Source organism: Fulmarus glacialis, unplaced genomic scaffold, assembly GCF_000690835.1.
Source record: "Fulmarus glacialis isolate BGI_N327 unplaced genomic scaffold, ASM69083v1 scaffold44219, whole genome shotgun sequence".
Lineage (NCBI taxonomy): Eukaryota > Metazoa > Chordata > Aves > Procellariiformes > Procellariidae > Fulmarus > Fulmarus glacialis.
The window spans coordinates 5,702-30,132 of NW_009236153.1; the positions used below are offsets into that span (position 1 = coordinate 5,702).

The window sequence follows — 24,431 nt, forward strand, 5'->3', positions numbered from 1 at the left end:
GCATTGGGTCTTGTCCAGTCCAGTTTTAAATATCTCCAAGAATGGAGATTCCACATCCTCTCTAGGCTTGTTCCAATGTTTGACCAAGCTCATGGTGACGAAATTTCTTTGTACCTGATTGGATTTTCCCATATTGCAACTGGTGTCCATTGCCTCTCACCATTATCACTATGCACCTTCAAGAAGAGTCTGGATCCATCATCTCTATAGACTCCCTTTAGGTATTTGAAGAAATGGGCCAGTACAGGCAGGTATGTCGGTTTGGCACTTCAAAGAGACATGCTGGAATGGAACCAAATAACATTATAGAAGATCTTGGATGATTTGTTTGTTTGTTTTCCACACTGATTCCAAAGGTTCACAGAAGTACCTATATTTCTGTACAGCCACTCCCATGAAAACCACAGAGCAAAAGAAAAGGCTCTACAATTTTCAGTTTGGCCTTGTGCATAATGAGAATAACCCAATTAAAAGAGCGTAGGTGGCAGAAAGATATCCAAACCACTCTGTAGTTGGCCTGGAGAAGATTTCTCTAATACAGCCACTGAAGGCCATAGACTAAAACTGCCTCTGGGGGATTCTGATCCAATATGTATATGCTGGGAGTGGGTATGGTATGGGAAGGAGACTGCTAAATCTGTAGGCCCTGCTGCAGTCTTTAGGGCAGCCCAGTGGTATTCATTGACACAAGAGCTTTGAGATACACCAAAGGTTTCAATAACCCTTGTAGCACCTTAGCATCAGAAGGGACAAAAAATGGTTTTCAGTCCCCACAGTACTTGTTCTGTGGACTGCAAGAGTCAGAATGCTGTATTTCAAGAATAGTCCTCTGGGAAGGGAATCCACTTTATTTGCTTTCCCATGGAGATGTCCCACAAACAGAGACATTAAAACTTGAAATTTGTGTTATTTCAAATATAAAACATGAAGGGGAAACATATAATATCCCAATAATCTGTCACACATTCGTTACATATCACAAAGGAAGAAAAGTGCTTACCTCCCTTGATGTCCCACTTAGAGCTTACAATGCACAAGCAGAAAATATCACTGCATTAGTATTCCTTGTGGAGATCAGATTTGATACTTCTGGCTGGAGCTGAAGTGCTCCATTGCTGCACCAACAGAGAAAAAACAATTTGGGACAAGTGAAAGAAGGAAATAAGATACTTTAACTAAGTGATCTCTTCAAAGTAACCCTATTAGAAAGGTACTGAACTGTGACTTCTATTTTTAGTAAGGAATCATATTTAAAGTCTAATGTTAATCTATCCTCTTGGCCAGTTAATACCAAATGTAATTAATGCTAGATGTTTATTTAAAAAAAACAACAACAAACTTTTTTGGTACTAAGTAATGATAGTCCCAGTCATTTAGTGTGACAGATAAGCTTTGAACTTTCACTCTTAACTATACCACAAAGCTCCATTACAAAGTGTTTGATGAGAACAAATGAAATTAAAACACCATCACTGTATTTTAGGTTTTGCTAGCCTGCTGCAACTGGGCTTTGAAACGTCTGGGGACTTTTCTGCTTGGCTGTTGATTAAAATCATAACCTTTTGCCAAAGTGTCTTTTGATCATGGAAATAAACTGCTCTTTCCTTTTCAGAGCTGTAGCTAAACTACTGCTTGGAATATAAAATGCTAATACGTAGTTACTAATACAAGTGATCTCAGAGGCAAGAGTAACACTGAATATTCCTATAACAACCTTTTAAGGAGTTGTGAAGTCCAGATCTTTAGCTGCATCTGTTCATTATGTCTGCCAATGTTTTCCACTTTCTTTACAATTCAAATATTCTGGGAACAATGCATGTTAATCTTCAAGCTGTATGTACTCAGAATTTCTATTTGCTTACAAACAGATATATGCATGTTTAATTTTTTTTTCTCAAACTGTCTTTCTAGTTTTACAAATCATAAAAATACTTTTTCTTAGTGATTCCTGTGAAACTTCTCTATCCCTTATTTGTTCCTTTTGCTCTAGTATAAGAAAATACCCCACATCAATGTGTTTTGATCAATAAGTTAGCTACTTCTGCTTCTGAATACATCCAGGAAGACAATTTATTTGGCAAGTTTTTTTTTTTTTTTTTTTTTTTTTTTGCAAGTTGAGTGCTTTAAGAACTTGGCTATGATTAAAGCTGTCTCTTGAGCACATCAGAAGTGTTTTTAACACAGTCCACAGATCAGAGAAAAATGGCATCTCACTCTAAACAATGATTGTGAATTTGGGAATCAACTAAGAGTTTAGAGATTATTTAGCCAATAATTGGTAATTATCATTTTGTGTCCTATCAGGTGGAAATCCTTGATTGGAAGACAAAGAAACAGCTATGCTTCCTAGATAAGGTAAAACAAAAATCTGTTTAAAATGCTAGGTAACTTTGAAAATTACTAACTTTTCTTAAGTAAACCTAGTATTTGTGAAGGGTCTTTCATCTCCTGATAGTCTTTCTTTGGCCATTGAAGAGGCAACAATTCTGCCCACTTCATACTGACTACAGAGTACTTCAACCCTTTTCCAGAAGGAGCTTTTGGGCAAAGAGCACAACTTCAGCTGCTTCACTAAGATGGTGCCAGTTGTGCCTTACTCACTCATAAGCCATCAAACTGTCACTGCGGTTGTAGTAACTCTTGATGACTGCTAGAGAAGCTGCCTCTGAAACGGATGCCACAAATTGCCATCCCTTTTTCCTGTAAGAAGTGCTTTGAATCATCCATACCAATCCTAGCCACTGTAAGAAAGTTATGCTGTTACATTGTTTGATTCACATTTCTACTTGTATAGTCTTACAACTAGTAGTTGTCTTTCACAATATGCATCTTACATATATAATATTTTTTGTTGCCTAGGTGGAACCAAACGCCACAATTAGGGAGATCAGATTGATGTTCCATAAATTATGTGAGTATAACTTTTGCAGCAGTTCACATCACATCAGAATATCCACTATATAAATAGGAGAAAATTACATAATTTGAAACATGTGATGTACACACACATAATGCTAAGTAACCTGCATGTGAATGCGATCACATTGAGATTTCAGTATCATTTTTTTATACTATCCTGATACACCTTTGTATTTTTCCTGCTGCGTAATTTCTCACAGATATTCATGGTGAATAAATATTCCTAAAAATCTTTAACTAAATCTTATCTTGTTGTGTTGCATTCATTATAATAGTGGATGATCTAAAACAAACATTGTATATCACACGATTCTGTATGGTCTTACAGATCCTCGGTGGTATCCAGCAAGGCAGTCGATAAAACTTGATCCAAGTAAGTACTTGTGAGGACTAGAGTAACAAAGCTCTGAGCAGGGGCCTGGCATAAAAGGTGTACTTTGCATGGGTATCAGCTCTTGAGAATGAGTTTCCAGCTATGTTAATTAGCACTATGAAGGCTGAAGAGAATCCAGAACAAATTTAATTCCTTGAAAGTATTGAACAGAGTTCCACTCATGTGCCTGGTGCTTGGTAATTAACTCAGGAGTCTGCACATTGTTCCAATGCACTTTCTAACTACTGAGCACTTTTGCTTTCAAGACATGCAGCACAGAATCTAGATACTAATTTCCCTTAGCTGCAGTGAAATGATCTCCACAGTGGTGCTCAGCTGGGAGTACTAAAAAGGGCTATTAGTTAGAGCTACCAATTCACATAATCCTCTGCTCTCAGGCAGGAATTACAGTTCTTTTGAGGTAAGCTAATGCAAAACACATTGCCATGGATGTAGGATTTGCTGACAAAGCTGATGTCAGCTGGCTGACTTCATTAATGCAGTTGTAAATATTGCTACTAGAAGCCTCTTAGTACATGGCCTGGGTGCTCAAAAGAAAGTCTAATTGCCAAACTGTGTTAATTCACCTTAGCATTCAATATAAAATGTAGCACTTCTTTTTTTTGCTTCCATTAAGCATCATTTTATTTAAACAGTCCCTTAATAGTACGCGGTGAAGATTAGTTCATTGTGTAGAATCTGTCCATGGAAAACAGGCGTATGAGTATCTTATTTCCTTCTTCAAAGATCTACCTGGTCAGAGTCCTCCATGGACTTATGTTGTGAGACTTGCCATGAGAAAATGCTGGCCTTTTGGAGATTGCCCCAAATCTAGGCATTAAAAGCTTGAGTACTAGCTTAAGTCCTGTGGAATCACCTCCTAGCTGGTTGGTTGGGAAAAAAGGAGGCAATGAAAACCTCTGTAGGAGAGCCTTCCAGTCTCAGCTTATCCTAGCTTCTGTTTGTCTGATGATGTGCAATGAGAGGAAGAGAGAGGAGAGAGATGGAGGTGCAGCTGACTAGGAGGTCAGTGAACTATGTTAAAGAGCAGTGACCCATCAGCAAATGCTGCTGTAGCAGTGGTGAAGCAAGTCTACTAGACTAGGCAGCCACATAGGATTGAGAATTCTCCTAACTGTCTTGATGTGAATAGAGGATCCAGGCTTATATGTGATTACAGGGATAAATCAGAATTAAGTATAGACATTCTTAGTTTGTTTATTGAGATTCCAATAAACCCACGTCATGTCAAAGAATCACCAAAGATTGGTTAAAGCACAATATAAACCTAGTATGCTACCAAAGTTGACTTGATTTCACTGAGATGTAATTACTTCTTTCCTTCTCAGAAGGAAAGTCCCTGAGGGATGAGGAAATCCTGCAGCACCTCCCTGTTGGCACAACTGCTACCTTATACTTTAAAGATTTAGGGCCACAGATAGGATGGACTACGGTGAGCTATGCTTCAAGTCTGAGCCATTTTAATGGCTATTTTTCCATAATTAATCCTCACATCACTTTTTTCTCTCTCCAATATTTCTGCATGATGTCTGCTCTGATAGTAGATGCAGGCAATGAATCCTCATTGCTTCAGTTCATTTAATCAGGGAAAGCAGTAACAGAGTATTCTGAATGCCTAGTTCCCTGGAAAAGCAGCAGTGGAAAACTTGCTGCAGGGTAGGTTGGCTCTACTGAACTAAGGTGCAGGTTCTCAAATTGCTTTAGATGTCTACTGCTAAATCACTAGGAACTAGGTGTCTAAATGCCTTTGAGGATCTGGTTCACAGGGCCTGCGTAGCTCTCCTGGCAAAGATCAGGATTATACTCCTATGAGTTTGTCCTGCAAAGAGGCATGTGAACAACTTCACATGTCAGTAAGTGAAGTGACTAGCTGCCTGCATGTGGCTGCATCCCAGGATGTTAGTGGCAGGCTAATGACAGCTGATAATTTCTGGAATATTAGTAACCATCCACAAAGACCTCGCATATTTACTGTCTTAGCTCAAGTGCAAATTCTGTCACAAGTCATTCGGCAGGCAACACAGCACTGCTGTTTATGCAGTGAGGTGACCAATGACCCTTCCAGTTCTTCAGAAGGTCCATGATGCACAAATTATACTAGTTCTAATGGAACAGCACAGCACGAAGGGAAAAGTACCCCATAATTTAAAGGCACATTTACCATTTCTTAACTGTGAGACATTAATAAAATCTTGTGTAATGACAAATAGCAAAAACATTCATAGGAGGTAAAATAAAAAAAGTCAAATGTCCTGCAAGACTGAATCTTCACATCTTTACTTCGGATGCGATGCTGATAAATCAGGCAGCTATTACAGAATCCAAAAACCAGCGAGACAGGCAAAACTTCTAATGGCAATGTAGACTCCAAGACACACATGCATTGATATATATCAAAATATCACAGTGCAGAGTAACACCAGGTTTCTGCCATTCCATAATCTTTCTTTCACATTCTGCTCTCCCTGCCCTTCAAGCTACTTCATTCAAATATAAGCCAAGAAATACTTCAGTCTTATCAAATAAAAAAGACAAACTTCTCATCTACAATCGTCGCCAGAAAAAATGCTGATTGCTACAGAAGTTGATAACACAACTTTTCTGAGTGTCAAAATAACTCTAAATACATTAGAAAACAGTGTTGTGTGGGGTTTTTGTTTGTTTGTTTGTTTGTTTTTTTGACAGAAGTACAATCAATTTCCCTTCTTTTGCCATAAATGAGGTATGAGCCTACCTTCCTCACTTACAGAAGTGTGGAAAATTCAACTGTTAATGTTTGGTCCAAAGTTAACTTCAATTTAAAGTGATGTTCCTAAGAAATACACACCTATCTGAAATGAAATCAAGTTAGATAATAGGTTCTTTGGTTTTCTCTCTTTTTTGTTTTCTTTGTGTTCAAATTAAAGATTGTTTGAACATAGAATGAATTGATTGTTTCCCAGGACATCTGCTGTGCTAACTGTTCGTACAGATGGGGTCACCTGTGAACACGTACAAGCTGTGTTTCCAGTTTAAACAAAATTCATTTATTAGGAAAAAAGCTCCTCTTTTTCAAGATAAATTCTTCACCAAATTTCATTTTAACCCAAAATAAAGCAACAGTTTTTGAGGGCAAGAGGAGGGTGAGAGCTGCGTAAATATAACATGCATGCATGTTTATCACGATCTCTGGGCTGCCATGATTATCTTTTCATACACATACTGTGTCAGCTGCACTGGCAATGGCTGTTTATATGCAACTGTGGCAAATGCATTGCAAAACATTTGTGTGCATGTCTACCCCTTTCATAGCCCAAGCCCAAACCTGTTACTCCCTCCCTACCTCACTAAATGCCATCCTGGGTCAGTGGAGGTGTTTACCCCACTGCATTAATTTTCACAAAGAAACCAAAGCAAAACCATTATTTAATTCAGCTGTCTAATTATTTTCTCTCTTTTTGCAGGTATTTTTGATAGAATACACAGGTCCATTGTTCATCTATTTTCTGTTTTATTTCCGCATGCCTTTTGTCTATGGACTGGATGAGAGGTTTACATCAAGCCCACATCCAGTAGTTAAGTAAGTCCGTTTGCAGGCTTGAGCAGTATTTCGTGTTAGCATTGTAGTCTTATTCCAAATGTCTTGCCACACTTGTTTTTTTAAGCACTCTTAAATGCTTTTGTCTTGCTATTTCTAGCTTGGCATGTATCTGCCATTCTTTCCACTACATCAAAAGGTTGATTGAAACAGTATTTGTTCATCGGTTCTCCCATGGGACTATGCCACTGAGGAATATTGTGAAGGTAAATTGTGTCAGAATGTATCCATAGCCCCCCTTACAAATCCAACCTAGCCAACCTATGCCCTGCCTCTGCAGCACAGATTTTTTGGTGTGGCTTTTGTAGTAATGCACAGCAAATCTCACCCATAAATTTGTAGTTCTTTCAAAAAACTTCTTAATGTTGCTATTGCACAACACACATGTTGCCATACTGTTATTCATGTTATAGTATTCTCATTGCTTTTTTAGAATTTTAAACCTTCAGCATACCCTTCCTTCTCACTCAGCTAGCTCCTTGGGTGTGAAGGTTTTAGTAACAATGTTAACTTTTAAGATAGCACAGGCAGGCACAGTATTGGGAGGGTTGCTTTTTTTAAAAAAAAATCTACTTTTTGTAGCAGTCATTTTACATCTTCTTTGCCCCTAACACTCTCTTTGCTGTTAAGCAACTGTTAATTTACCTTTGATCCAGTGCAAAGCAGCTTGGTTGGTCTGCATTTTCTTCTCCCGCAGGAGCACTCCCTAATGTTACCAGTGCTGCTGTGGCACAGGGCAGGGGTTGAGATGCGGACCCCCTGTTTCCTAAATGTCAGCAAAGTAGTACACTGGACTGCATGGTTATGCATGGGCTGTAGTTATGTTACAAATGTTTGCAACAGAGTACACACTGGTATTCAAAAATACGCTCAGGAAGACAGGAGATTATTCCATCTACAACTGGAAAAGCGTATAGTATAGTATCAGCATTTGGGTATTTAACATTTGGTATTTAGACAGTCCCTTGGAATTTGCATTATGGCAGTGATACTCCCAGCAGCTGAAGCTCTACCTTGTGGCCAACTCCTTACACCTGCGCAGCGGCTCTGGTAGTTCTGGTGATAGCTTCATGCTTTCTAAATGGAAGGAGGGTCTGTAGTTGAGCAGTGGCCTTCAGAAAGAATCCTCTCTAGCACTTTACTGTGTTTTCTGCAGAGGAAGAGTGCAGGGGTTGTTAAAAGGCTAGCAGATCTCTTAAGGACTTGTTCATGATGCAATAGTAGCTAATGTGTGCTACACAGCAGATAAATGAGCAACTTTACCTTGAAAAAGAATCTGTACAGTGTGATAAATCTTCATTTTCTCACTACCATCTCTGACAACTACTCGTTCCTTTCAGACCATACAAACTGTTGTTGCTAAAATTGACATTTGTACCAGTCATTCTGATCACTTCTACTTTTCCACCTTCTCAGGTTGGTGGTACTTGCATTCATCTGTAAAGTTGCTCACCGTTGTTCTTCTACTTGCTTAGCCGTGCTTGGGTTTGATTTGCTTGTATAATTTCATTGACTTTGGTGGTGTTACTCCTAAATTGTACCAGTGAGAAAAATATCACATCCTCTTCCCTTTTTTCTCTCACATACAGATGGTAGACAAAGCTTCTTACTTGAGGTGTTTGATATAGATAGCTTATTTCCTAAGTGCAATGGAAAGCTACCTTTAACAAGAGACACTTCAGTCTCAATGAGCAGAGATCTGAGACAGGAAGTGATGAGATTTGTGATTTTCATCCTTTGTTTACCAAGTGGCAATAGGAATAAATGATGCCTTAAAACGCTGCAGGGGTTCACCAAAAGCAGTTCATGCTATATACTAACATAGTATAATTCTTTCTAAGACACGTGATTTTTCTAGGCAATGGAAAAGTAGAATACCTGATTTATCTGGACTTAGTAAACAACTGGCTCAATGTGAGTAAGATAGGGATTAATACAAAAATGGTGTGGTGATAAAGGAACTAACTAAAGGAAAGGTGATCGTGGTTGTGCCAGAAAAGGATCTGTCAGACCTTTAATAACAGGGAGGTGCCAGTGGAATTCCTCAAAGATTAGTCTTATGATTGGTCTTACTGAATATTTTCATGGGTAAAAAGAAGGGATATTTTCGCTTTCTATAAAAACATCTGGAGGAAAGAAAACACTAGACCTAAAGAAGTACCATTTAAACCAGAAGACAATGTAATGAGACAAACAGAAGCGTACATGCTGGTCATGAATAAACATAGGCAGGGCATTAACAAGTAGTTTTGATCATCATAGGAATTATCAATTGGAGTAGAGAAGACAAAAATCCTAACCATAACTTTATAAACTTAGGAATAATTTATTTATGGGATCCCTGCAATATCTGAATTTGATCCACAAAATCTTTTTATAAGAGATTGTTGTAAAGCTTTATTATTTACCTGGAATATGAAAGATTCTTAGAAACAATTTCTTTCTTTCAAGTGAGTTTATGAAGTCTGCATGTACTCTGCTGTTCCTATCTGAACCTCACTGGAGGCTTTTGTATGAGCAATAAGGCTTCTAGTGGCAGCTGGACATTTGTAGTGTTACCACTAAGGACATTAGCAGTGACAGACTCCACTCATCCTAAACCTCCTTTTCTTATAACTGAGGAATACTCTTGCAGTAAATCATGTTCTTTGAGTGAATAGTACTTGTTCAGTTTAATTACAGCATGTATTGTTGGGAGCTGAGCCATGATAATTTATTTATTTAACTTTACTTTACTGAAATCCATTGCCATATATCCATCCTGTGCCAAGCCCCAAAGTTAGGGAAAGGTTTTTCATAAGATGCCATTCCAAGATTACAAGAAAATGTTTCCGCCTAAGTTTGTACAGCATTTAGTAAATTGTAGATGATGATGGAAGAAGCTAGTATTAGGGAGGAAGCAGTAGTTTATGGATAGGACTCTAACTAGATTGTTCCTCACTGCAGTCATTCTTCTGGCTCTGCTGCTTTTCCTGGGGAAAAGGAAAGTTGTCACAGGGAAGTTACTTAATCTCTCTGTCATTTTGTCCCACCTGATCTGTAATTATTGGTTAATAATTTGCTCTTTCTCAGCAGTTATCTATTAATATATAATCTCAGAGCAAGGACGTACTATGTGCTTGTATTACAGTATACCCAATAGGGTGTCTATTTTGTCTGAGGTCTCTGAGCACTTCAATGGTTCCATTAACCCTGAAAAGGAAGTGGAAATGCAACAGAATGTTTGATACAACTGCTTGAAACAGATGGGGGGGCTTACACCTCACCAGCATTTTCAGAAAAACGCCACATCAGACACTGCAGTCAGCTAGTGTGGGTTACAGATACTGAGGTAGTAATTTTTGGGGTATTACTGCTAGAAATGCAGTTCTGGTATATATAGGGGGAAAAAGCCTGCAAAATTCAAAGCCAAAAAAAAAAGTTAAACCAGTCAGGACTGGAAAGAATGCAGCCTTGGATAAGAATTTTGGCTGCATGAGAAGGAAAGGAAAGCTGTGAAGGAGAAAACAGAAAGACCTAGAAATGTCTAAGGTACGTGAACCTAGTGGAAGGCTAAGAAAAAAGCATCACCAGAAAGAGTACGAGGATCAGTGTTTTACTCAAGAGTGAAAATAGGAGGAAAGGAAAGATAAGGGGAAGGAAAAGAACAGCAGAAGTGGTGAAAGGAAGAGAAAGAGCTCAGTTTTAGTCTTGCTGAAGTCCAGGTGACAACCAAACATGCCCTAAAACATAAAAAACTGAGACACTAGGTTTGATAAAGGAAGAAATATCAACTGATGAGAGGCAAGGGTTAAAGTCTGTCTGCAAGACAATGGCACCTAGAGGTGAGAGCATAGAGGAAGAAGAGGAATGGGCCAAGAAAGGGCCTCTCTTCTACCTGCAGATATAAAAGGAGGGAGAAGATAACCTGTCACCACGATACAGAAGCAGCAATGAGTGTCAGAGGAAAAACCACAAGTGGCAGGGCCAGGAAAACCCAACAAGAGGTAGAGATTGTCATTGTAAGTAGGTTTTTTTCATGGATGAAGCCTGTGAACAAGCTCTGATATTGGTCAGGAATGAGTCAGTGCAGCCATTAGTGACAGCTGTGTTATCAGAGTTTAGAGAATGGAAGCTGGATCACAGAAAGCCAAGGACAGCAGCAGAAAGGACAAACTAAAGATATCGCAGTGAAAGGGCAGAGGAAAACATCAGGCATGATGACTTTAGGTACGAAAGAAAAAAGAAAACTGATGGGGTGAAAGAGAAGAGGAAGGGCAAGAGATTGGAGAATACAAAGTAATAAGCAGGGAAGAGAGCACAGTGCCTAAATCTGGTTTTACAAAGTCCCAGGGGTTAGCAAAACAAGTCTCTCTTTAACATACAGTCTGCATGACACTTCATCCTTGGCCAAATGGCTTGCCAGACAAGATAAATTCGTTTTCAGTAGTATGATCATACCTTCTAAAACTGTTTATAAACTTAAAAGTTCCAACATATTCGAGAGAAAATCTCACTCTATGAGCACTGCTTCCTTTCTGTTATTTCCTGTTGTCTGCTCCCACATTACCACACTTAGTATTGTCATTTTTTGTTGTATTATCAGCAATTTGAAGGATCAGCCCAATTAATTGTTATCAGCGGTCCTTGCAGTGAATACTGGCCTAAAGGATTGTACTAAAACAAAGAAAAATTCCCTGTTTTTCAGAACTGCTTTTATTACTGGGGATTTGCAGCTTGGCTTGCTTATTACATCAATCATCCTCTTTACACTCCTCCTTGTAAGTAGCAAAACAACCCTCAATATGATTTAAGTACTTATGTGTTTGTATATTAGTACTAATCACGTGTAAACTTTTTTTTTTATAGCTTATGGGAAAAAACAGATAAACTTTGCTGTGATCATGTTTCTGGTAGGTTTGTTGCTTTTTTTATAAAATGTTAAAACATGTTGCTTTATTTCTTATGTTGTGTTAGTGGAGGAGTGAGTAGGATACGCAGATGAACACTTGGGACATACTACTAAAGCTGACCACTTGCATGCGGAACAGATAAATCTGTCAGATTTTAATGTGATCTTGTACACAAGGAAAGATTTTGATTCAGTATGCATTCCAAAACTGGGATATTTATCTGCTGGGATGATCTCTCATAATCTTTAAAAGAATCCTGGAACTACCAGTTTGTGACACTGTGTTTAAAAGCCAGTGATTTTGTTTTGTGAACTGTTTATTGAGTGTTAAAAATCACGACAGATCATAAAACTCAGAGAACTAGCCAACTAAGAAAGTATGTTGCTGATAATTTCCAGGGATAGAGGTTCATTTTGCTTGGCTTCAGAAATTTTTTACAGCTTTCTTTATGAAGCAAAAATCTTAAGTCACTGCTTGTTCATTCTCACAGTTCCTAGGAACATTTCATACATGCAGAAGCAACATTAGTATAGCCAACAAAGATGTACCCATTTTTCCTATGTATGTGTAACTTTTTCAAAACATTGGCTGTTTGCTTGCCTTGAGAAACTAATCATCAGCGACTGCATCAGGATCTCAAAGCAGCTTCCCAGTATGAAAATTCTGCGAGTTCATAATCTATTCCCATTTTATAGAGATACTACATAACTGAAAGCACAGTTATGGGAATAAAATTCAAGAGCTCTGACCACCAGTCATTTGCTTTAATAGTTATGCTTTGCAGATACTGGAGACTGTCCATAATCAGTTCAATACACTCTCTGCATAATTGATGGGGGAAGCATTATTTAAAACCAGTGGAGGAAGCTGGGTCAATTATATTTCATGATTCATATCAATTATACTCTAGAGATGAAAACTTACTTAGAGTCCAACCCGTATCTTCCTTGGGATTTTAATAACTTTTTAGAAACCAAAACTATCCAAATCAATTTTTGGGTGTTTTTAAAGACAGAAGAATAACCAAAAGATAAAGGAAGTATCTCCTGGATTTACTTTTATCCCCTTGGGTTTACTGCCTTTAGATCTCATGGGGATTATATAAGCAGTAAATTTGATCTTGTGGACACTGAGTCCACATTTGGTGGCAAATATCATAAATATGTAACACAGTATAATATGGACTCATGTTTGAATAAAGACATTCCATCCTTCTGTCAGACAGCAATCTTAATTAAGGATATTTATGTTTATAGTAGATTCTTTTCCCCCTTTTTTTTTTTTAAAGTACCCCCAGGAAATAACAAAAGGAGGAAGAGTAAATAGAAGAAAAGCACATTTTTAATTCTGTCATGCTTTTTCTTGCAGCTGTGTGAAGCTGGAAATTTTTCCATTCATGTTGCACTCAGTGACCTCCGGAGAAATGGTAAAAATTGTATTATCATTTTTCACTTTTGCACAGCCATTCAGTACTCTACAGTTACTCTACCTCATGAAAGACCTGATCCTGGAGGGCGTTGATACCTGCCAGCTGACTGCTGTGGGAGCGCAGGTTGCTCAGCACTATAAAGACTGGATTCTAGGGGAGATCAAACAGTGCAAGGAATTCAACACTAGAGTGTTAAACAGCACTTATCTTACTCTAAGTTTTATTGGTTAAGGCCAGGTTGTGTTGGGGGGAGCAGTTCTATTAGTTACACTGGTAGTGCAAAAGGAAACAGTGCTCGTATAAGCTATGCTTTGGTGAGCAAGGGAAAGTAATTTCACTGGCTTCTACAGGGGGCACAAGATCTCTGTGCAGGCCAGGGTTCTTTGGGCATGAGCCAAACAGTTTACAACTATCAACTATGACTGCTAAAATCCCGTTCTGTGACAATCTCACAAAATCTTTAACTTCTAAATCTAAAACTTGCGGTACCTCTTCTTCCAGGAGTGACTGTGATCAAAGGCATATGTAGATGACTTTCTAATGCCCAGAATATTTCCTCACAGTTATCCTATTCCTTCTTGTGGGTCCAGAGGACATCCTGTTTTCGCACATCCTGCTTGTCCCTCTGACAGTGATGAGACACAGGAGTAGGCAGATTTGGGTTGTCTTTATAGAAAACAATATATTTAGGAATGTGAATATTTTGTGATTTGTTTTCTAATCTATAGGATCCAAAATCCGTAAGATCCCATATCCAACAAAGAATCCTTTCACATGGCTGTTTTTCTTTGTATCTTGCCCTAACTATACATATGAGGTATGTATTTTCAAACAAGATGTTAAGATTTTAGTTTTGCTGAATATATTTTAATTTCTTTTAGAATTTTAAACATGGAAGAAACCTGTGAAACAGTTCAGCTCAATACATTTCCCCTCCTCCCCTAAACCCCATGAAATCAGATTGCAGACAGGAACTTGTCTGTTCTTCCTCTCATCCCTTGAGGCAGTACTTACGGGGCTAACCTTAAACAGACAGCCCAGACCCTGGGCCTATGCTTCAGTGTGACTGCTAGACAAGACAAAGATACACTTTAAAGCAGTGCAAATTTTGCAGACAGGAACAGGGAGAATGCCGCTGAATGTGTGTTGCAATGAGGGGATGGGGGCATCTGGTGGATTTATAATATTATTATAATTAAGAGAGCCCGGGAATATCACAGTATGCAGGAAGATAGCGGGCAGACGAATAGAAGATACCGTGGTAGAGAAAATGGTGAAATAGATGAATAGAAGATACTGTGGTAGAGAAAATAGGAAATAGGCCCAGGTCGTCTTCCCCATTTTCTTAAGTTATACAGTCACTTGTGTTGGTGGTGACTGCTTTAGAAGCTTGAATCAGTTTATCGCTTCATATTCCTTAATCAGGAACCAAACTCCCGACTCAGTTCAAAAGCAGTTAAAACCAGTGCAACTCAGCGTAAAATTCACTCCTGCACAGAAGGACAGCATCAGGTTTTAAACTTCAGTGGAGATTAACAGATGTTAATGAGAACAGCATTTGGCCTCAGACTATAGAAAGTCACCATTCCTAGCATCGATGGAGGTGTGACAAATACAAATTAGCCAGAGCAATGGAAAGGACACTATGTTGTAATGCTTAAAATTTTGTCATGATAATAGCTATGGAAGCAAACACGAAGGTTTTGTGATAAGGCACTGTTCAGTTTTTTGGCTAAAGGTTATTAACACTAGAAATTGATCTGGCTGACTTTGGCTTTTTTATTTACCTATACTAGGACAAGGTTGTTTTTGATCAATAGAGACTTAAATGCAAATGCTGTCACCAGAAATATTTTAAATTTCCTTGGCCAAAACAGGTGGGGACCTGGATCAGTTTCACTATCATGACTCAGTGTGTTCCAGGTGAGTAATGTTTTGGTACTTCACCCTGAAGTGATGTCAGCAACAGGAGTGTGTTTTTAATCTGATAATGAAACGTGTCTTTTTCTCCCTTCCTTCCAGTGGGGCTGTTCACCTTGCTTTGCTTCATTCAGATGACAATCTGGGCAAAGGATAAACACTGCACCTACCTACGAGAATTCAAGGATTATCCAAGTCTTCGAATGCCAATTATTCCTTTTTTGTTGTAAGAAAAAAGGTTTAATTTGAATATTGCACGGAACTTCAGGAAGAAAAAGCTCATAAACCTCCTGCCAAATAAGTGAATTAATTTAAAGGATTTTGGTGCATGTTGAATCTCCACTGCTGAGAGAAATTGTATGCACTTGAAAGCTACACTTCCTTACATTTAAGAATTCTCAACTCAGAAGCACCTTTAAAAAATAAGGCTTCATTGCACAGCTGGTAGTCAAAAGCCCCTACAGTTCACTGTAACCTGATTGACTTAGATTTTCCTGTACTAGTCTATTTAGATTGATGGATCAGAGATACTGAGAAGTCTGTGCTGAAAAGCAGCTCCAAATTTAGCAGTGGCATTCTGCGATACATAAGTAGATTGGAATGAGGACGTACCAGCTAACTACTAGAGCGCTCAGCTCAGCCAGCACAGCAAGCTGTCCTGAAAACAGCTGCATGATCTGCCTTCTTTGACTTGAAGAAGAGAATGTGCTGCCTGGAGGCAGGTGCTTTGTAACAAATAATATTACCAAAGAATATGAATGGTTCCTGGAATAAAGAAATAGGCAATATCTCAAATATTTGATTTGGGTCTAATGCCTAATTTGCCAAAAGAATCTGAAGTAAGAAGTATTTGTAGTATTAGTGGATATAACACCCTGCATTGTTGGGTTGGTTGGTTTGTTTGTTTTTAGTCATCTTCTTTAGTAAATTGCATACTAGTAAATAAGGTTCAGAAGATCCGATCTATGCTGTATCTGTGATATTTGGCCTGTTTTCATATAACAAGTCCTTATGATACTAAAGGACCTTTTACCTAGCATTTTATGTCAGCATTCTCTGAATCATTTTTAATACACTTTGTAAATACATGAAGTGACTGCTAGTCCTCAGAATGCTAGCTCCCTTCCTATTTTCAGAGCCAGGGAGAAAAATCAGCTACATTTTGGACTTCCTGTGTTTTCTTTTTCACAAGATGTTCAGTGGGACTTAGTTGGGTTTTGTGCAAATCTAGTAAAAAAAGACTATGGCAATCTACCTGAATGACATTTTAAAGAAGCTATTTTAGAATATGAAGAGAATGCATAGATACTGTTTTGTTTCATAATTAATTTATTTACCTGTAATGGATGTATAGAAAGATTTTTGCAACTATTTGTAAGGGTGAAGTATGCAATAAATTCTAGGCTGTATTTTGAAATAATTTGAAATAATTATGGCAAAAGAAGAAGACTACAGCTCGTTGCTGAAGTTTTGTAATATTTTGTACAGTAAAAAGCAAGAATGTCCTTATATTAAAAAAAAAAAAAAGATCTACATCAATTGAAGAAAAAACCTAACAAAGCAAAAATACATGACCCAGATTTTATTTCTGTATAACATACCTTAGAGAAGATTTCTTAGAAATGGTTAGATCTGGTAGACAACTGAAGCGATACATCATTATGAATTTGTTTTCAGTATTGTTATTTTCCACTAGTTTAACTGTGAACCAGAGAAAATAGCTAAATGTCAAATGATTTCCCACTGAGTGCAGCGTGGAGTATAAGCAGATTGAAATTTTCCTTCTGAACACAGAGAAAGCACATACCCTATTCATACTTTACACCCATTTAAGGTCCAGTCACAGGAAAGAAGAAAAATTTGATCTTGTTTAGTAATAGCGATATCTTTCTAGGCCTCCATGAGAAAACAAAACTTTAGGCAGATTTGGACATACTCTCTTTTCTTTTAATCTCCATTTTGACATTCTGCTTCTATTTGAGAAACTTGAAGATGAGTATGAGATCATTGTCATTAAGATTATTTTTTTTTCTTGCCTGGGTCTGAGATCTGAATTAATTATTCCCATTCTTGCTGAGACAACTGTCTGTTTTCACTAGCAGCCTGGTGAGACAGTGAAGCAGTCTCCCAGCACTAGCCCCATCAGCCAGCACTGATGTTCTGACCTTGGTAGTCCTGTGCACTCAGGATGGCAGGAATCACTTCTAAGCTGGGCAATGCTCTCTGCCTTGGGACCTGTCTGCTGACTGGTAGCAGTTGACTTAAGAGTTAAACAAGAGAAACCTACCAGCCTCAAAGGACCACATAGAGAAACTGTCTTTAATGCTCTTTACATGTCAACAAGGAGGAATGAGACTTCTCTTCTTGTATCTTACAATGAACTTTATGTTAGAGGAAGATTTTGTTCTATAGCAAGGACCTGCCTTTCCTTTGACACTTTCAGCTTGTAGTGTTCCCGGTAGAGCAGTAGAAGTTGGCTGTTGCTAGGGCTGTTGCTGTTGTGAGCACAGTGCTCAGAAAGGTGCAAAAAAAAAAAATCAATATAATACTGAGTGTGGGAACCTTTGTTTTACCCTTGTACTGCTCTGATATGGCACATCTTTGCACTGTGCACACTCTAAATGCGAGTGACTGTAGGAATAGTCTATGCAACTGCCTGCTGATGCAAAGCAGGGGACACCTTTGCTTCTCGGCTGGCTCCAGCTGCGCGGGGATGCAAAGGAACTTCCTCATCCTCCAACTGCTGTTTAGCAAAGTTCACAAAAACCTGTGTGAGGAAAGCAGAAAATGTCATCATCTCATCAACTGAGATGAGTTAGCGGAATGTTTCTGTACATTTGCATCCTCTTGGCCTCTGCAGAGAAAAGACAGAAAAGGGAGTCCATAGACATGAACTGAACTGAGACACTGCGTTATCAGCAGGGATCATTAATTCCTTCTTTATTTTGATAAACTTCCTTGCAACTTCTTTCCTTTGGATGCACTTACTTGCAACTAAAATCCTACTTTTTCTTAGGCAGGAGATGGGTTCAGCAAGGTTTGCATGGCTTGCACAATGTAAGACAGTTTGGTTGTGATGGGAAAGAGGAGACAGAATACTTTAGTAGGAAGCTATAAGGCAGCCAGGAATGTCTCTTTAGCATTCCCATCAAAGACAGCTTTGCCTATGTGGACCCTCAGCTACTTAGGAAAGCAAGCAGATGGGGCTTATACCCTCTAACAAGTGGGTGTTGCCAACAGTCCCAGTGGACTTTCCAGGCTTTGTGTATCTAATTGCTCCTGTATAAAAGTGCATGACAGAGATACATAAACATTTAACTAGATATCACAGTATTGCTGACACAACACAGTCCAAATCTCTTATTTAAAATAAATTGTTATTCCCAGCTCAGCAAGCCTCATTCTGAATAGCTGACCTTACTCAGACTGCTGCTCCTGAAGGAATGGGTTTTTCGAACTCTGGCATTTGGGAAACACTGTCTTACCAGCTTTCAAATGGCACCTATTTACACAGGGCATTAGTTACAGATTTCATATCTGATCAACCCTCCTTGATGACGGTCTGGGAATTTTGCCTGAGAAAGAGGTGTGAGGTAATTCTCTGCTCTGAACAGTTTGGTCCTTCAGTTGTTTGGATACATCTCCATTGCATTGCCTAACTTTTGCCAGACAGGCTTTCTCATGGATGCTTTGTTTTTCACTCACCTGATCTAGAGTTGTTTGAGAGACAGAGTATTCTTCAATATGCAAGTTTTCCTTATTGGAGATTATTAACCGAAAAATCTTAGCCAGAGAGGAGGAGCAAATCTGATACTGCAGCATGTTGTAGTGTTTCTCTCTTTGTAAACAGCCTGGGAAGTTCATGCGTATGAATTGCTCTGCAGGAGCAGGATCTGGAGGCAGCCCAGACTTTGGAGCTTTGATTTTCAGAGTGACAATGTAGCCATCTCCAAACCTGGGAAGCACATGTGGATTTGGGAATTGGATGAAAAGATGGTTTCATGATTCAGGAAGGAAATTCATTTTCAGCAGCTATGAAAACATTAACAGTATCTGAAAGATAATACATAAGATCTAGCTTCGTAGGAAGCTCTGTATTTGCCCGGCAGAAGTGGTGTGTAGCATAACGGAGTTGAAATAATGTCTGCTCAAGTTCTCTAGGATACCACAGAGTTGCACCCAGAAATGGGCCTGTTTAAACAACAGCTCTTCAGACTGGATTGCTGTATTAAGAATGGTACATGTCACATACATTAAGTTTTCACATTAAAAAACACCATAAAAATATTATACTTACTTGTATTTCAGCTGCTGAATTGTGCCCAGGCATTTGAAGGTACCTTTTACCATGATGGCTAAACGAGTACAGAGGGCTTCACATTCTTCCATACTTTCAAAACAGAGAACAGATATTTGAGATGAAAGCCAGCAGATGAACTTCAGCTACTCTGGGATTCTGAATTCTAACTCTTTTTACCTGTGTGAGGTTAGAACCACAGCTCGCCCATCTCTGAGCACGCTGACAATAGAGTCCCACAGGAGGCGCCGGGACTGAGGGTCCATTCCAGTAGTCGGTTCATCCTGTAAGGGAAATGTTAAGACAATCAGAGTCAGAGAAGCAGATAAGAAAAAGAAAATCTATTTAGAATCAAGTCGTGTGTTTGGGCCTTAGCATATAGCTGCTTCCCTACTGAAATCTGTGCCTTGAGAAAGCACATGCACCTTGAGAAAGCACATGCACCTTGAGAAAGCACATGCACCTTGAGAAGCATATGAGTGAATGGGTACTAATGTACTTCTTGGCACAAAGCAGCAAGGAAAAAGTATAAGAAACTGCAGGTAAGAATATAATGTTGTCTGTGTAGGGCACAGCTACAGGGAAGGGAATGCAGTGACCATTATGACAAAGGCAGTCCCCAGTCTAGAGTCTTAGATATCAAATATGTAAGCATTTGTGATACTCATTATAAAAACATTTAGGACCCAAAATAGAAATAAATGGAAAGAGGTTCATGCCGTAGCAGTTATATCAAATTGTGTCAAGTTTGGCTCCCATGTTTTGATGGACATTAGAGATGTAGGTCAATATACTGGAGAAACAAAGAAAAGAATCTTATATCTATAATACTAGCTTTAAGACAGAGATGGACACTTCGAATAAAATCTTCCTTTGTTGGGGCAACAACTCTTGTAAGAGGGGACTGAGTTCTCTCCAGGTAACCTTCTTACTTACATAAACATATAGGACACATTTCTCAACCCAAGAAGCTAGTGAAGTCTCCCTGATTTACACCAGCTAAGTATCTGGTCCTGCATAAATCAGTTAACCCAATTAGTAACAAAAAAATGTTAAAAATCTTGGAGAAAAAATTTTCTTTCAACATTTTGTCTTAAAAAATTATGAGAAAACATTTTATCCAGCTGTTTACTACATACAGGCAGAATACATGTAAAGGCATATTAAATGGCACAAGGAACCATGCTATTAGAATGTTATTAAAATGTTTCTTCTTAGCCTACAAATTAAGATGGTACAGTATAATCTAAATAAAGAATTCTTTTAGTAATTGCACTTAGAATTTCCCTTGAGACACACAATTATCTGATAACTTATGTTATTTGATGATAACTACATTTCAGCATTTGTATAATTTAGTCTAAATTTGTATAATTTATTCCAAAGATAGTAAAGGCTGCAAAAGGGTAGCTATCTTCCTCTGTTCTGCTCGATAAAGCATCAAGGTATATGTCGTAAGATCATCTTTCACATGAGTGGTTAAACTCTGACAAGAAAAGGCAGACTGAAACCAAACATGGATTTAAATTCAGATTTATCTGGATTACAGTTTTTATCTCAAACCATTCTGTATTGAAGATCTTTCTTTCATAATCACTTGGGGTCCATTGAAAACAGTTATGCATCCCAGTCTATCCCTGAAATTAAAGAACTCAAAATTACATTGAAGTAGAAGTAAGTTGAGGGCAGAAAGGAGCTTGCAAAGACCATCATAAACATCCTTGTACCTCTTTAGCATGTGTTTTTATGAGATCTTATATTGGACTATCACAGAGTTATGTTACCATGACACTTACTAGTAAGACGAGTGGTGGGCAGCCTATCAGTGCAATGGCAGTGGAGAGCTTGCGCTTGTTGCCACCACTGTAGGTACCAGCCAGGTGGTCTGCATACATAGGAAGTCCCAGCTTCTGGATGCCCCATTCAGCAACCTATGAGAAAGACCGTTTTTTTCACACAGCAGCTAATGCATAACAGACGGGATTGCTGGCAGAGACATGGCAATCCCCTGGGTTTTAGCACATTCATTTTAGAACTGGAGCAGGGGAGTCCAAAAAATTTATGATGATGAGGGGAATTCTAACTACTTGAGGGAAAGCCATAAACCAGCCTCAGCTGTACACTTCTTATCTGTGCAAGAATTTAAATTATTTTCTTCTGGAATCTGCTTCATGTTTTCTTTCTTATACACAAACAACTTTAAAGACAAGAACAAAACAGCAACCAGTGCAGTTCTGAGTGATAGCAATTGCATCTTTAGCCTTCCACAGTTGGCGTCACAGTTTTGCAAGTACCATTAATGCCATTTGGTAGTGCAGTCTTGTACTTAACTGTCCAAATGACAGGAACCACTTCCAGGACTTCAACACACAGAATGGCAAGCCCACTTTGGAAATTCTTGGCATGTTATGAACCAGTTAATCATCACAAATATTCACTGTAACTATGTATAAGTCAAAAGCAAGAATGCTTTACCCTCTTAATTTCCTCTGCTGGAACCCCTCGCAGGCGTGCATATAAATAGAGATGTTCTCGTCCTGTGAGCAGGTCATCAATGGCATCAAACTGAGGGCAGTATCCCATGTTTTGATGGACATTAGAAATGTGGGTCAATATACTGGAGAAACAAAGAAAAGAATCTTATATCTATAATACTAGCTTTAAGATAGAGACGGACACTTCGAATAAAATTTTTCTTTTCTGGGGCAACAACTCTTGTAAGAGGAGAATGAATTCTTCCTGATGCACCATCCTAATAAAATACCTGTCTGTACAGAATAGCAAGGAATATATTCTCATCCAAGTCAGCTCAGCCCTGGTTAAGAGTGTAAGCCCATTTCCCCTCACCCTTTTCCTGTTTAAGTATAGGCTAACTTAATGAGAAGTTCTTTGACCAGCCACTCAGATCATATTTTTTTCAAATGATGTTTATTTTTAGAAGAAAAAAATCAGTCAATTTCATCTCAGAGTGTGGTCACTGGGAACAGACAGGCAAGACACAAGGCTAACACTTCGTTGGTAGTAATAGTAGGAGAAGTACAGAATCACAGAATGGTTAAGGTTGGAAGGGGCCTCTGGAGATCATCTTGTCCACTAACCCTGCTCAAGCAGGGTCTCCTAGAGCAGGTTGCCCACAAGCATGTCCTAGCAACAAAATAGCTATTGTTCAAATCACATCAATGGACAAAAAATCAAATCCCAACTACCCCTAACAAACGAAGACACACAACCTAGAACTAAACTAACATAAGTGAATACCAGATCACGCTATATTAACTTATGACATTATTCCAGCACTGTGTAAACAAAGATGCTAGAAACAGCCAAAGTCCCAAAGCTCAGATCAAAGTACCCTGTTGGACTGCTTATCTTATGTTTGCGAGCTCTTGCCATTAGATCTGATTGCCTTGTCCCACTGTTAGCATTACTGTAACTTACCCACAGATTTTACAACAGAGTCCTAAAAGTATAAAGTGCCAGTGTGTGTTAGCTGTAGTCTCTCCCAGTGCCATAAAACTAGAAAAGCCTGCTCGGTCATTGAGACTATGGTCTGGGCAGTTCTACCCCAGTACATGGACTGTCACAGGTTTTTTTTTAAGGTACTTACCTATTGCCAGCCACTACAGCATCTCCAGATGTCACATCAGTATCTCCAGTCAGCATTTTGAACGTTGTTGTTTTGCCAGCGCCATTCACTCCCAAAAGACCAAAGCACTAAATTACAAAATTTATCACATTCTTTAGTATTTCCAACTTGCAAATCAGCAGGGGCATGAAATCTGAGCATGAATGTAATCCAGTGTTATTGAACAACCTACCTCTCCAGGACGGATGCCAAGACAGAGTCTGTCCACTGCAGGTTTGTGCCTACCTGCATAAATCTAAATTGACAGAAAAAAAAAAAGAAAAATCCTATTTCAAGACATCTACAGCAAAGAAAGTCTTCTGAATTTTTTAGTTTAATGTTACTGGGATGAGGCAACTTCAGAATCAAGGCAGAAGTAAATAAAAAATTAAAAAGAAAGAGTAAGCATTCTTTAAAGCCAGACATTTAGTTACATTAAATAACTTGCAATGACCCCTAAAAATAACATTTTTTCTGCATGCCGCCTTTTACTTCATATCTTTAGCACCAGGAGACAGACCTGATGCTTTGCTGGGACAAAGTATCTCTGACATATCAAATCAAAGTGGAACAATACAGCAAGACAGTCTGAAGAATCCAGTTCTCTATTCATGAGATCCCAGCAACGTGTGTAATCTTTGTATTTCTGTAGCTCAAGCTTGCATGCATTCTGATAGCATAATTCAGATGCCTTCAATGTCTGGAAAGAAGATGAATTAGCAATAACTATAGCCCTCAATGTGAAAGCAACCAAATGGTTAACTTGAGATTGAAACTCACCTATGGAAAAAACTGCATTGTAGGAGAAAAGACTAGTAGTAGAAATGGACTGATAACTGTCATGTCAGACAATGTGAGGTAAAAAAAAAAAAACCTTAAGCAGGGAGTGCTGCACTGTCCTTGATGGACTTCCCTGTGATTTGATTTCTAATCAAAGGAAACAGCCAAATAACACGTCAAACCTTGACTTCTAAAACTTTTGTTATTTTCTAAGGCAGAAGGTTGATTTTGAAAACAATACCATCTGAATCCACAGCTGAAATACATTCTGAAAGAATAAATTTACACTAGATTCATTTGTTTCATTCTTCTCAAAATATTACCTTGGTCAGTTCTTTTAATTCTAAGATATCTGTTTTGTTCCCTCCATTCATAATTCTTTTTCTTTCTTCTGCAACGTCCTCATCTTCACCAATAATAGGTGACATGGCAGTCTCGGCAAACCTGGAAAAACCCAAGAGATTGATTGCAGAAACAATGAGTTGCCCTGGGTGCAGTTAGAATAACAGTGTGAAGCAATGGCTAATCAATTGCCAAAAATGGGACTGGTGGAAGCAGTGGGATTGAAACTTCACAATGTGACATTGGCTGGAGCATT

At 38.6% G+C, this 24,431-nt stretch overlaps 2 protein-coding genes across 2 annotated transcripts in view; one reads left to right on the plus strand and one right to left on the minus strand.

Annotated features, from left to right (window-relative positions):
• Positions 1-233: 233 nt before the first annotated feature.
• On the plus strand, positions 234-15,592 carry TECR (trans-2,3-enoyl-CoA reductase). Its single transcript, XM_009586266.1, has 13 exons — positions 234-251; positions 2,305-2,355; positions 2,860-2,911; positions 3,248-3,292; positions 4,642-4,745; positions 6,757-6,872; positions 6,991-7,096; positions 11,578-11,650; positions 11,739-11,782; positions 13,151-13,208; positions 13,940-14,028; positions 15,089-15,134; positions 15,234-15,592. Exons 1-13 carry the CDS (start codon positions 234-236, stop codon positions 15,359-15,361), a joined length of 930 nt encoding a protein of 309 aa, XP_009584561.1. The 3' UTR covers positions 15,362-15,592.
• Positions 15,593-17,765: 2,173 nt separating this feature from the next.
• ABCA4 (ATP-binding cassette, sub-family A (ABC1), member 4) overlaps positions 17,766-24,431 on the minus strand; it is a 74,221-nt gene continuing 67,555 nt past the window's right edge. Inside the window, exons 41-49 of the mRNA XM_009586267.1 lie at positions 24,157-24,277; positions 23,247-23,309; positions 23,036-23,142; positions 21,904-22,045; positions 21,225-21,359; positions 19,609-19,712; positions 19,429-19,521; positions 18,837-19,086; positions 17,766-17,898 (exon numbers count right to left, since the gene is read on the minus strand). Coding sequence (XP_009584562.1) covers positions 17,776-17,898; positions 18,837-19,086; positions 19,429-19,521; positions 19,609-19,712; positions 21,225-21,359; positions 21,904-22,045; positions 23,036-23,142; positions 23,247-23,309; positions 24,157-24,277 — 1,138 coding nt within the window. The 3' untranslated portion in view covers positions 17,766-17,775. The remainder of the gene's footprint in view (positions 17,899-18,836; positions 19,087-19,428; positions 19,522-19,608; positions 19,713-21,224; positions 21,360-21,903; positions 22,046-23,035; positions 23,143-23,246; positions 23,310-24,156; positions 24,278-24,431) is intronic.

Coding starts and splice junctions, on each gene's coding strand:
- TECR (XM_009586266.1), top strand. Junction 4,746..6,756: donor CACAGATAGGATGGACTACG/GTGAGCTATGCT, acceptor CTCTTTTTGCAG/GTATTTTTGATAGAATACAC. Junction 13,209..13,939: donor CAGTGACCTCCGGAGAAATG/GTAAAAATTGTA, acceptor TCTAATCTATAG/GATCCAAAATCCGTAAGATC.